At 46.5% G+C, this 13,935-nt stretch overlaps 1 protein-coding gene across 1 annotated transcript; it reads right to left on the bottom strand.

Annotated features, from left to right (window-relative positions):
• Positions 1–1,827: 1,827 nt before the first annotated feature.
• Positions 1,828–10,480, bottom strand: CKAP4 (cytoskeleton associated protein 4). The gene is given in 4 exon segments (XM_054807176.1): positions 1,828–4,882; positions 9,567–10,013; positions 10,015–10,311; positions 10,313–10,480. Coding segments are annotated over 4 exon segments (2,244 nt in total). The 3' UTR covers positions 1,828–3,550.
• Between the last annotated feature and the right edge of the window lie 3,455 nt (positions 10,481–13,935).

Here is a 13,935-nt window from a genome sequence, read left to right as displayed (position 1 = left end):
CACCTTTTTTTCCACAGCACGTTTTACCTCTCTTCATCATTTTTGTCTTTGCGAGTCTCTCCTGCTCAGCCACACCTTTCTTGAAGTGCTCCGAACTGGGACTGTCCTTGGCGGTGCCGAGTAGAGTGGAGGGCCCACGCTGGGTGTTTTTTGGCTATCGTGGTGTTTGTACATCTCAGAAAGCCTTTTTTCCTGTGGTCATTTAAGTTCGCTGCAGCTTTGTTTACGCTACCAGCTGAGTTATGTCAGATAAGATGGTAAAAAGCCTAAATCACTAATCCATGTTTTAATAAAACCTCTAACATACACATTTAGGCCACCAGAAACTCTTCTTGCTGTTACAGGTTATTTCACTTGAGGCAGCGGTTGAAGCCCTACCCGGACACGTCCCTGCAGCAGCGCAGGATTTATCTCCATCACGGTTGCCAGCGTAGCTATTTGGGCAAGCCCTTTCAACTGTGATTGAGTCCACAGTGCCTCGGCTTAATGGCTTCTCCATTTAGAATATGAGAGCTGAAAATTAAGACAAACGTTAATGAACTGGCTCGATCAATAGCTCATCAATCAGGTGGCCAGTTTCCGTTGATATTTGTTACTGTAACAGCATGTTATTGATGAACCATGAAAAATATAAAAGAACACTGGCAACATAGACTGTCTTGCTTGACACCTTCTCCACTGCTTTTATTGGAAAGTGTAAAAACAAGGGTAAAGAGCAGGACTAGGACTGGATGTGCTCTGTGAGCATTTATGAGGGAATTAGGAAAGGTTTGTGTTCAATGAGGCTGTCAAGCTAAACATAAAAGCTGAACCTCCACCCCACCAAGGGATCCTTGCCGCTGTGCCTGCCTCCAGCCATATTATTTACTAGGAATTATTATTCTTATGTAGTCAAATAAGTAATTTCAATAGTTTGCCATAGAATTTAAGTTACTAGAAGTGTAACTAGTAATTTTTCATTTAATCTTTGCGATCCACTTTGGCCCAGCTAAACTGCTGGCCTTACAGCAGCTTTAAGTTCCCTCATCATGCTGCTACTACTCTTTAAAGCCACTGCATGCCATCACCAGCTTCAGGTCAACCTGGTCAACAGGTTATGTCAAATTTGATTCGGACGGAAGGGCTTGCATGCTCACCTGTTTTGTTGAACATCTAGGTAGTCTAATAACAGATATTACCCATCTCTACAAATTTGGCCTCAGGAACTGCCAGGATGTGATGATGCCCACACTCTTTACGAACATTATAAGCAGTACGGGGGAAACAAGATTCGGCTCGTCATTCCATTGCTGCTTGTATGGCAAGCTTGGGGTCATCTTTGGGGGCAATCAAAATGAAACCTCCCTTTCCAAAGGTTTGAAAGCCAGGCATCCTTCATGAAGATGCTATCAAGTATACGGGCCTTGTAATCCAGTGTTCAAAGCTATCCAAAGGGAGCAGCCACTTCAGAAAGACTATGTAAGTCCTTTCTATACATTATTTCCATTCTTCATGCTTCGGGCATTCAGAAAGTCTTACCAAGGCATTGCTCGCGGTGTCTGACATGGTGTTCATTCATTGCATAAATCACCTATTTCACACCTCACATCTCAGACTTCTGTGCACTCCGGTCAATACCACAGCATCGAAGCAGCTCAAATCCTATTTTCAAGAGTTCCTCTGTAACCACAACAGATAGGACTGCCTCCATGTGCCCCTATGAAAGCTGAGAACAAGTATATAAGGCTGCATGACATCTAGTTCTTCCCCCAAGCTCTTTCCTGTACCCCACTGGAAGCATCCTGGCACACACAACGTTAAGTAAGCAGCAATCAAAAGAAGGTGCAAAGAATATTCCAAATGTTTATTATGTATTAAAAATATCGCAAATAAGCCATACAGTTCATTTCACAGTAACCTAAACAACATTGTTCAAGAACTTTAGAAGTCAACAAAGAACAGTGCAGTTCCAACAGTGACAAGTTACCTTAATGCCATGGGTCCCTCTTTCTTTGCCAGCAATTATTTCCTATTTACAGTGGGAACAACACTAGATATGGTCCAGTATCTTACTTACCGAGGAGAACTCGTTTTCACCTGCGCTGTTCCCACAAACACACCACTTGCTGTTTGTAGGAATTATTTTTCTAACGTAGCCACGGATCTGTCTAGTGCAGGCTGAGGTGGGCATGATGCGCACAACGTATTTCCAGGGTATCCGTGTACACACCCCTTTACCAAATCTTTGGATAAAGTTCAAAAGTAAACTCAGAAATCCTTTCCAAAAAGGCAGAAAACCAAGCAAATTCCATGAGGAAGTTGTTTTTAAATGAACATCTAGAGAATTACAATACTTTTTGCTCACTCTCAACCAGTTCCTAGAAGGATCCTTTGCTACCAATGCCCCAGGTGGGCACCTGGTGACAACGGTGACAAGAATCAGGCACCAAGTCCTGAATATGTAACAAGAGTCCAGGTCACTGTCAGCTATGTGAAAACTTGGAAATGTATACACCTTAGAAGCAATTCTGCTGATTTCATGGTGATTTTCCCCCTTGTGTGTTTTGGAGTGTACTATTATCGTTAGCATGCTTGCTATACATGGAACACGAGAGGTGCAATTTTAGTCCTCCTTTTTCCTCATTCAAATTCATTATCATTTTTACAGAAAATCCTGTATCACAGACAAATTAGGCCTTTCCAGGAAAGACACAGCCTCATCATGTAAACAGCCCAAAAATACGACAAAAATATTACTGTACCCTCTTGAAACAAATCCCATCCTTCAGATGTCCCTTCTAAGCACTGATCTTCTGCAACCAGCAGCTGAAGATGCTGGAAAAGAAGCCTGTGATCACAAAGAAGGAACTTCTCCAGCCATGGGGTGGAACACTTCTCTTAGGTCTAGCCCCTCAAACCTTCCCTTCAGGGGGCTCAGCTAACCCCTTGTTAGCTCCTTGGTACAGATTAAGGACTCACAGAAATAATATTACAGCTCAACTAACACCTGGTAAACTGACCACATGGTTGAGTCCCAAACCACAGAAACGGATGAGTTGCTTCAAACCTGGTCCACACTTAAGTCTACCGGTCTAAACAGTTTAAGATAGGGATGTAGTTTTGTTCATTTGTTCTTAAACCACAACATACCAGTAAAGTTCTCAGTGTGTACAGCAGTATGCTTTTCATACCAGAACAGCTGTAGCCCTTCTGTGTGGGATATCTAGTGTTATAGTGTGAAACACCTTCATGCCATTAAATATGTGCCCATGCTAACGAGGCGGTAGTGCCTTAGTTACACCACTACAGTTACAGCGGTACAACTTGATAGAGAAGATGAGCCCTGCCCTTAGAAACTCAACCCCCAACTAAATTCATGTTTTCTTAAAACAAAATTAAAAAACAAAAACACTACACAAAAGAGAAATAAAGGAAATAAGCAGAACTGTCTCTATTATTAAAGTATTCTTATTCTCTTTGGAGGTATCAAATTGCTTTTAAAAAGAGTAAAAAACTGGGCATACAAAAGCTATTCTCCTTAATCCATTATTTGCACAAGGAGCACTGCTGCCTAAACTTTTTCATGTATTTTTTCTACTTTCACAAACAACCTTTCCAGATCATTCCTCAGGTCATCTATTGAGCTCTTCACAGACTCCAAGTTGTTCTCATTATTTTCAATTTTCACCGAGTAGGAGACTAAACTATCCACTGCCGTTCTTATCATTTTCAAATCGGTATCAACCTGGCTGACAGAAGATCTCAGTTCATCTACAGAGCCTTCCACAGAAGAAAATTTTTCAAGATAGCCTTGAGAATGTGCTTGATCTGTCTGAAGAGTTCCTTGATCCAACAAAGTACTAATTTGCTTCTGGACATCCTGAAGAGCACCAGAGGATGGCAGGTCACTGATGCTTCTCCTCAAGTTTTCCACGTCATTGTACAGCGAGGTCTGTGATTCACCAAGATTTTTCAGAATGTCTGTGACTGAAGTTATGTCCATGTCTGAGATCCCCTGAAGAGCAGTAATGCTTTGTTCTAGGGTACTGAGCTTATTTTCGTATTCTGCCTCCTTGGAAAGGAAAGATTGCAACTTTTCACTGTTTTGAGCAGCAACAGAATTTAGAGACTCCAGGCTGTCTTCTATGTGCCTCAGTCGAGACTCCAGTCCTTCGCTGTTCTTCCCAAAAGTTTCTAATGCTTTTCTGAAGAGCTCATTTTCTTCCCATTTGTTGAGGTCGGCTTTAACTTGCAGTAAATCTTCATCAAGTCTTTTAATGTCACTAGGGAGCTGCATAATAGAATCCTCAGCTCTCAGAACTTTCTCTTGTAAAGCTTTTAATGAAAGGTGTTCAGTGTCCGCAGCCTCTTTGAATTTCTCATGTTCTTGCTTGAGGTTGACTAGCTCTTTCACTTCAGTATACACATCAGACTCCATAGAATCTATTGTAGTCTTCAAGGTCTCTATGTCCTTCTCTTTGGTTTTCATGGATGCTTGCATCTCATCAAAAGCATCTTTTAGCACCTTAATTTCATGTTTATACACATCTGCCTCTTCTAGTGAATGAACCTTTGCTTTCATGTTGTTGATTTCATCTTGGCTCCTTTGCTGGACTTCAGTGAATACAGCAATGTTATCATTTATAGACTTGGTTAGCTCTGTTAGTCTCTCTTCCACTGTTTTTTCCAGAGATGTAAAGTCTCGTTCCCTTGCATCCTTCACCATGTGGATGCCGTCAGATAAGTCTTTCAAAATTTCATTTTGCAGCTTCTGAAGCACTTCACTGATCCGGTTTATTTCACTCTCCCCTTGTTTAACAGCCTTCTCAGTCACCTCCTGCTTCTGCTGAGCAATTTTCATCATGGATTCAAATTCTCCAAATGTAGTTTGAAGGGAACGCACCTAAAACAGAAATCCACATGGTTAACACTTACAATTTTATCCTTACCTACATCCTTACCCTTTGTGTCTAAGATCCGTATGGCCCTTGTTACCATATGAAATGATCACCTTGCAATCCTTCGTGTTCCCTACCTGAGGTGACCCTATGGCATCCAGATACGGGAGGCACGAAAAGCCCAGCATCTAGAGCCTTACAGCTCTATAGGTACATGTACCTTCTGCTGAGGATCCTTGGCCTCACTCACCTGCCACAGGTGATCCAGGAAATCCGTGGCACTGAAAATCAAACTCGGTCTCCAGAGTTTGCATTCAGACCTCGGAGCCATCCCTCCCCTATATGATTCCTGGTTCTACAGACCACAAGTCCATAAGGGAGGGGGAAAAAAAACCCTAAAGAACATCTGGCATTGGCTTCTGAATACAGAAAAACTGGGATTAAACTTTAGCAGGCAATCATACCCAAGGCCAATTCCTGAACATGAAAGAAGTTTCAAAGTAGACAAGGAAGAGCAACAGGAAACATTACGGCGAAAGAGGAGCTAGGAATGGCTGGGGAATGGGAGCAGTAATCATGACGTTTTGCTGCCCCTAGACACCAACGGAGACACGGATTTTTCTTGTCAACTATTTTTTAAGATTTAAAAAAACACAGAAAGGCTTTAATGTTCTAAATACTTAGTAGCTGATTATTCACAGACATGCATACACCCACATGCTCTTAGTGAACAGGGGCACACGTATGGGCGCAGGCAGAGAACAAAGCCATAGCAGCTGCCCAGCAGGCTGACTTGCATCTATCTCAGGTTAATACAGAAAGCTGTTACCACTAGATCAGGCACGCTGTTAAGCTTCCCAATTACAAAAACTACAGTTGGTTTTAGCAGCAGCAGGAGGGAAAAGGTGAAGGGGTGAGTGACCACCACATTCATTTACTCTCACATTTAAAGGTAAGATCCAGACACACCAACAGGGAAGCACGCCTTACTTAATTTTGAGGCCAAGCAGAATATTAGTCTCAAGAGTGTGGAGAAATCTTTTTCTCTGTGTGTGGGTTGTATTTTTTTAAACTTTGTAAAGCAAGGCAAGAACTCCCACTGGCTGCAACAGGAATCCATCATGTAGAAAATACCTCAAGGCTTTGGCAGGATGGCAAGTGCTGAGTAATGCAAGTTGCCTTGCCTCATGCTACTACTCCCTGTGTCTGAGGGGTATATTAATCAGTCATGCCACATGGGCTGCCATGTTTACTGATTAGATACACAGCTGGAGGGGTGGTTTTATTTTATAAATAGAAGGAAGTATATTTTATATGCTCTTAGAAAGAAATATACAGAGCTGCTTATTTTTTCTTTCCCTTTTTCACTGAAAGAGACTCCAGCAGTTCCCACTGAGCCTCTGAACCTAGAAATTAATCTCAAAAGACCTAATAGACTTACTAATTAGAAATTAAGTTATTCACATGTATTTTCGCAAGACTAAATCCCAGGCTGAATCCTCTTTGGTTTTCATGGGAGTCTACACTGTGGAAGGGTTGTAGAATTCGCCCTTGCTCCAACAGATCACCGCAGTTTGAAGAACACCCATATAGGTGACTTAAGCGGAAAGGTTTGTAATGACTTTCCATCCCCTATACTTGTATTCTCCAGTGCTCCCATACAAAACGAGAAATGAGCTGGGGCAGGGGGTGCGCAGGTAGCACTACCATAGGTATTGCAGCAGGACAGCAGCCATTACCCTGACTTACCAACCTCATTTTCATTACAGCTTCACTGCCATTCATTCTGACTTTTTTCCACACAGACAGCTTTTTCTATATCACTATAAATGGACTTCAGAAATCTAGAAGGATGGGACAGGTAAGTTCTCCTCCCCCTCTTATGACAAAATTTATTTTTCTTTCACGCATTCCAACCAAATCACCAAATTCATATTTGCAATTAACCATCTTCAAATGTTAATCTAAGAAAAAGCATCAGAAATGCCCAGGAGAAATCACCAGAGGGCCAGGAGGTCTCCACTGCTGTAGGTTTGACAGAGAGGGATCCCACCCCTCTGCAGCGTGAGTACTTTATACCTGCTCCTCCATTGCATTTGGGCAATGCACGTGGTGTAACTTGAAGCTATTCTCCTACACTTCCAGCTGGGCCAGCCACTTGACGATCAGAGAGCTCTGATGTAATAAAATGGACTGAGGTCTTCAGATTAGACCAGCTTCTAATCTGATCTGTCCTAACCAAGAGCCACCAGGGCCCAAATCAAACAAATCCCTTGCACGAGAGGGGTAAAGCTCACAACTTCAAAGTAATAGTTCATATTCACTACACAGTTGGTTTGTGTGTGTACCTACGTGTAAGCTTGCCTGTTCGGTTTTCATGGCTGGTAAGGTTTGAAACCATAGCCCTTAAAGGTTTAACGTCATAAATAGCACATAAAAATATGTTTGTAGTTAACGACTAAGTCTTCTCTAACTGGTGATACTATCTTGTGTTCAAACACCAAACGACCTTGGCCTCTCTGAGAATTGTGCTATATTAAAGATTTAACTTCCACATCATTTCCTTTCTCCTCCTACTGCTGATGTGTAAAGCAGATGAGTTTATATAACGCTTACTCCTGACAGGAGCTCTCTGCAGTAAAAGACTGAAGGGGAAAGCCAGTTCCACACAGCTGCCTGTGGTGGTGGCGCTCCGAAAGTACAACGCAGGATCCTACTTTTGTAAAGCAATGAAATACAGCCTGGTCTCCTCTCCCCCAAGTACATTCTTCTGTGAAGACAACTAAACCACAGCAAGCAAAGCTTTCAAGGGTTACACTGAAACTCTGCGTGATCTCATCCCCCACCTTTCATTCTTGCACTACTGTGTATATGTCTAACATCAGCCATCTGCTATACACAGGCAAATAGTTTCAGTTCTCTTTGAAACAAACTATTTATAAACTCCTGGTATATATATACATCTCTCCTAGAATATGTAACGTATACCTAGGATTTTCTGCAACAACATGGAGATGAAGGCAGCAAATCGTACCCATTCCTCTGCTTGGAAGGGCTTATATATTGCATATACATCTGGGTTCTATAATCATGTATTGTCATCTTGCGTCCTGTATGTCCTGCCATTGCAATGTCCTCCCTCATACAAGAGTCTGCAAAAATGCCATAAAAACTAGGAAAAAACAACCCTCGCTAGTTCAAATAGCAGTCCAGTCATCAGTTAGGAAAAAAACCCAGAATTTAAAATTAGCTTCAGAAACGACACTATAGCTTGGCATTTTACAACCCTTTTCCCCCCTCATACAAGTTTTCCTTTTCCTCCTTCTTGTTCAGGGAGAGGAAACACCGAGATTGACCCTACAAACTCCACGTGTGCAGGCTGCCACGCTTCTGGGAGCACCACAGAACAGCCGGAGGATCTCTGCCAGCGCCCGTCCCACCGCCCCGTCCCCCGTGCCGCTGGCCCGGGCCCAAGCTTGCTGGGAGCATGGGGAATCTGTACGGCTCGCTGTGCAGAAAGCAGTCAAGCTGAGGCAAGAACTTCCTTTTCTTTGATCTGACTCAGTCATAACTTTACATACTGCTTTCCAACCAATTTACGTACTTCCTAGACAGCAGCCTGATTATATGTTGATGATATTCCTTCACATACGCCATTTTTTAAAGGTTTTAGGCAACCTAAGACATATCCAGATGGACAGTGCCCTTTCTGAAACTCTAGCTCGGGGGCTAGCAAGACCTGAGTGAAAAAAAATGAGAAGGGAAATGAGCAATTCTTTTGCTTTGCTTGAGCCACACCCTCTGCCAACAACTTCACAGCTCTTCCACGGTCCTGGACTGCCATGGACACCGCGAGTCTTGCTCCCTCGGCCGAAGGCAGAGTATGGCAGGAGCAGCATTTCTGGCACAGCCTCTGCCGTTCGGTAAAGCTGGCAAAGGTTTTGTTTTCTAGAGCGCCTGGAGAAGTCGAGGCAGGATCCTGCCACGTCCAACCGCGCTGCCGCACCATCTCCCTTGGCGCCCACACCTGCCCGCTCAACGCGGCCACAAAGAGCAGCCCATCTGCCGCACTCGCTTTTAAATGATTCGCGACAGTCGACGATATGAAATTACCGCCAGCAGGCTCTCGAAACTGCAGGTCTGCGCTGCTGCCAACATGTAAGCGTGCTGACTGCACTACATAAAATGGCTTCACACCCAAGCCCTGGAAGAGCAAGCTGGCCAAAAAGCCGACTGCGGCCGCCGCTGCGGGCTGTCCCGGGGGCCGCCCGCCCGCCCATCGCAGGGTCCCGCCCCGGCCCCGCTCCGCGCTGCCTGCCAGGGATTTCTCGATTTACCGAGGCCACGTTTGCAGGCGCTCAGAAAAACCGCGGCCCAAACTCGATTTGTCCCTCTAATGCCATGAAAGCATCTTTACGAAAGGAGCACGGAGGGGGAGAGGAGAGGGAATGGGACACGTTTGCTTTCCCGCAAGCCGGGCTATCGGAGCGCTGCGCGGCTGCTTATTTAAGGGGTGAACCCCCTCGTCTCCCCTCCTGCAGGGGCGGCTGCTGCCCCCCGCCCCGCCGAGCAATTCTGAGCTCCCCGACGCTCCCCGCGCCCCAGCCCGCCCTCTCCCGGCGCCCCCACCGCGGAGCGGCCCCGCGGGCCATCCCACCCGCCCCCCGACGGTGCCCGGCGCCGCGCTACCTTCTGCACCACGGAGTCCAGGGTGGCAGCCAGCTCCTGCCGCTGCCGGCCGGAGGCCTCCCTTTCCCGGGCGCTCCGCCCGACCTCCTCCCGCAGCTGCCGCACGTACCAGCCGGCGAGCAGCGCGGCGCCCAGCACCACCGCGGCGCCCAGCAGCAGCGCCCAGCCGCGGCGGGGGCCAGCGCCGGAGCGGCCCCCTCCGCCCCCCGCCGCGGCTCTGCCGCCCCGACCGTGCGCCGCCGCCGCCGGCTTCTTCGGCGCCGCCTCCTCGGCGCCGCCGGGCTGCGCGCCCCGCTCGTTGGCGGCGGCGGGCGGGCTGCCCCCCTTAGGGCCCCGGTGCTTGGCGGCCGACATGGCGGGATGCCGCCGCCGTCGTGCGCGGAGCGGGAGCAGCGGGAGCGGCCGAGAGAGGGAGGGAGGGAGGGAGGGAGGGAGGGAAGGAGGGACCGCGGGGGCGCCGGCCGGGGCAGCGCCGCGCTCCCCGCCACGCCCCGGCTCCCGCCCCGGGGAGCCGCCACGCACACGGGGACGGCCCCGCTCCCTGCCGCGGGGAGCCGCCACGCACACGGACGGGGGAGCGGCGGGCAGGGCGGGCGGATAGCCCCCGCCCAGTCCCGGGGTGACAGACCGTCTCCCGACCGGGGCCGCCTCGGCTACTCCTGCCCGCGGGGCTCGGCCCGGGGGTCTCAGAGCGGGGTGCGCCTGGCCTTCCTCCCTCGCAGCCCCCGACCCCCAGCCGCCCCCAGAGCCAGCTCCGTCCCGCTGCCGGTTTTTAGTCTGGCATGTAGTTTTGGTGGCAGAGCGCGGCGGGCTCCGGCCTCATGCAACTTCTATTTTGCTTGATTGTGATTTCGGCTGAAACGACTGCAGCAAGCTCCGAGAGCAAGGCGCGGAGAAAAAGTTGTTTTCTCCATGCTCAATCCACCCCCCTGTTTCTGCTGCCTCTAGAGGGGAGGTTCGGCATCGGGCCGGTCCCTCGGGCACAAAACAGCTGCCTTGAGTGACAAGAGTGCTTTGGCCCCACGCAAACTCCCATGGGCTTCACGGACTGGCTTTGAGCGCGCATTCGGTAGAGGCCGAGAGCTCAGCACCGAAATTCCCGGCAGAGCCTTTGCGCTTCGAGCATGCTCTTTTGCCTCGCCACGTTGGCGTGAGCCCGCTGCATTCATCTTCCCAACAGGAAAGGCTGAGCTGGCCTTTGCACCACTGGCTCCAGCTAGGGCCTGCCAAGGTGTGGAGCACAGGACCACTATTTAATCTTCTTCACGCTCGCAGTTTTTCCCCTGCGAATAATGAGGCAGATTAGAGGGAGGTTGGAGCTGACTGATTTGGATATGCTGGCAAGAAAAGGAGAGTGGGGAAAAGGAGAGCAAGGCAGAGCAAAGGGATAAGGTGTTGGTGGAGGAATCAGTCTGCTGTGTATTGAATTAATTAGCGGTCGTATCGGGGCAAGGCGAAATGCATCTGATCACATAATAGAGGAACTGGGAACTGGGTGGGCTTGAAGCTGCAATTTAAGGGCTCTCAGGATGGATGCACATGGTGGAAAGAGGAGGAGGACATGCTCTACACCTGTGTTTGGGTGGAAAGGAGATACCATATGGGAATAACTTTAAAACTTCTTTTGAAAATCCTTCAGATTTTCCAGCATCACAAAGAGCTGCTTAAACCATTTTCAGAAACCACGTAGTTGTATCTTAAATTGTTATCATGTACTTGCTTGGTTGTGGAAACTTGAAAAATGCAACGTAAGTCCCCTTCTGTCTGTGTGTTGCTTTGGGCTAGACTACAGGACAGGTGATGGCGCAGAAAAACTTAACTGTTTCAAAAATACACCTTCAACTCATCAGTATTGTACCTCTTTTTATATCCTTTAGCCCTAACTGAACAGGTTAATATAGTGACTATTGTCTGATAGACATCTAACTGCTCTGCCAGGTCACTAAAGAATTTTATGATGTTTTGGGTCTAGACCATTAATCACTTACAGGGATGTATTTTTTCGTAATCTTTTATGTAAAGTTGTCCACACATGCGCAGCACAAGGCAAAGGTGTGTTACTGCATCTGGTTTTTGTAACTATGGGTTACAACTCTGGAAGTGAGTCCTAATTTTTACAAGAAAGGACTGGGGCATATTTTTGTTTAACCTCAATAGGGGCATTGCAGGCAACGTTAATACAGACTTTTTCATACACTGGCTGCTGGAGTACATTGCACTTGTACTTGCTTGGCATTCTTCAGTTCTTGAGTCCCCTGTCCTGATGTCCTGTTCACTGCTCCCTTTGAAACTGGAAGCAAGACTTATTCTCCTGTCCAGAAACTCTTGTTTCATGAGTTGCCTGAAGATTCAAAGTAAGATGCATATTGGAAGGTGCTATTTCAGAATTAGTAGAAGAGATCTTGCAATCAGGTGGTATCTGCATATTGCTGGCAGCTTCCACGAGGCACTTGGACCCAGGACAGCGTTGTAACAAAGCGGCCAAGGTGACAGAGTTTGTACTGGAGAATCCTAAAAATAAAAACATGCTAAAAAATCTTCTCCACTGCTGCATCCCCACACTTACCCACACTTCAGACAGAAATGGAATGGAATGGAACGGAACGGAATAGAATAGAATAGTTTAGTTCCAGTTGGAAGGGATCATCTAGTTCAACTGCCTGACCCATGAGGCTACAAATTTTCTAACACCTCCTCCCTCCTATCTGACAGACATGCTGAATAGCTAGGGTATCAGGATGGACTTTAAAGTATTTTTGAAAACTGCCTTTCATTTCGTCACAAGACAATCGACGAGCAAAGTAAGCCAGTCCCCTATTGCCCCTTTCTTTCACAGTCATTAAGACCAGAGAGGCTTACATGGTAGACTTCTGTTCCTGCCTCTGTCTCACGTTCTCTCAGGGCGTTCATGACTAGGATCATGCAAAGCAATAATGGATTTAGACCTGGGCTAAAAGCAAACAACTGCTAGACAACCAGTAGTAATGGTGGTGGTTTCAAAAGGATTTGTTGTTTGGTTCTTTTTAAGAACAACGCAATGAAAAGTTCTTGGCGGTTGGTTTCTCCCTCAGACGTGTTACTCTTCTTCTGTATTTTAATGTGTATCTTTCTATCTAAAGCTAACTTTTTGAAAGTCTGTATTCATGTCTGTATCTGTCAATATTTGCTTATATTTGATCTGTGTGGGATGAAAGAAAATTCCGTTCAAGACACAGTCAATGAGTGAAAATAATGCTTTAAAGCTCTACTGGGGCTTCTGGGCAAAGATCTTACATACGTAGCTTCAGTGTCTCTAAGACGTAAAAAAATGTCAGTAGCAACACGCTCTTTCCAGTTCTATACCTGTGCTGCTGAACTGCTACTGCAAATGTGATTTACACTGAAATGGATTTGCTTGCCAAGAGTCATTCCACAAGAGGAGTTCATTACATTAATGTGCAAACTGTAACTCCTTGCAAGATAAAAGTTTGAGGTGCCAATTTATCTGTTTCTCTGATTACAGCAAGAAATCCAATCGAGTTTTGTCTTGGGAGACATTTTCTTTTCTTGGTCTTTCCTTTGATTCCCCGTACATTTTTTTTAATTTTTTAAAATAAATTTTAGGTTGAGTATTCTTCAGAGACAGTGAATCTTGAACCTAGGCAGGATCACAGCCCCTGATTTCAGCCTGGCAAATCCTGTTCCATTCAATACTTCTGTGAAGGTTTAGGATGAACTGAACTGTTTGGTCTGTACATGGTGTTGTAGTCAGTAACTACTAGCGTGGCTGATGGAGGGAGAATTTATAGCTGATTGTCTCCGGCATTTTGTCAGTGTAATTCTGTCAAATGCACAGACCTGAGGCCAAAAGTCACTAGCTGGAGAGGATGCTGGAGTGACTGCAGGTTATGGACACCACAACAGAACTTGGTTAGCTGATTGCCCTGACCCTAACAAGTAGCGGAGAGCTTGCACAAGGTCAGAACGTTGTCTTAAATGCATCCCAGAGGTGGCTGGAACTGATACGGGGGGTCTTGCACTGGAACAGACTGGGAACCCTCAGAACACTCTGTCCTGAAATCTTCAGCAGTGAACAAAGCGCCCTGGGAAGGGTAAAATAGCAGAGTTTCCACAGTGAACATCTAGCCACAGCCTCAGCTCTCTCGCACTTTATGATAAGGGGGATCTCAGATTTGTATTTAGGAAGGGCCTAGAAAGGCCAGGGTTTGTAGTAGTACCCTAAGACCCAGGATTTTAGCTCTGAAGCTGTTTATTTCAGAGAGTTTACTGTAAGAACTGAGCCATATGGGAATTACCAGAGACAATAATCAAGAGGATCATCAATGTTACGGATCAAGGGATGTAAATCTGTTTCAGGTAGTGAGGTAGC

The sequence above is a fragment of the Grus americana genome, chromosome 1 (assembly GCF_028858705.1).
Source record: "Grus americana isolate bGruAme1 chromosome 1, bGruAme1.mat, whole genome shotgun sequence".
NCBI classification, from domain to species: Eukaryota; Metazoa; Chordata; class Aves; order Gruiformes; family Gruidae; genus Grus; species Grus americana.
Note: the sequence above shows the minus strand (reverse complement) of the source record. Positions and strands in the feature narration are given on the sequence as shown.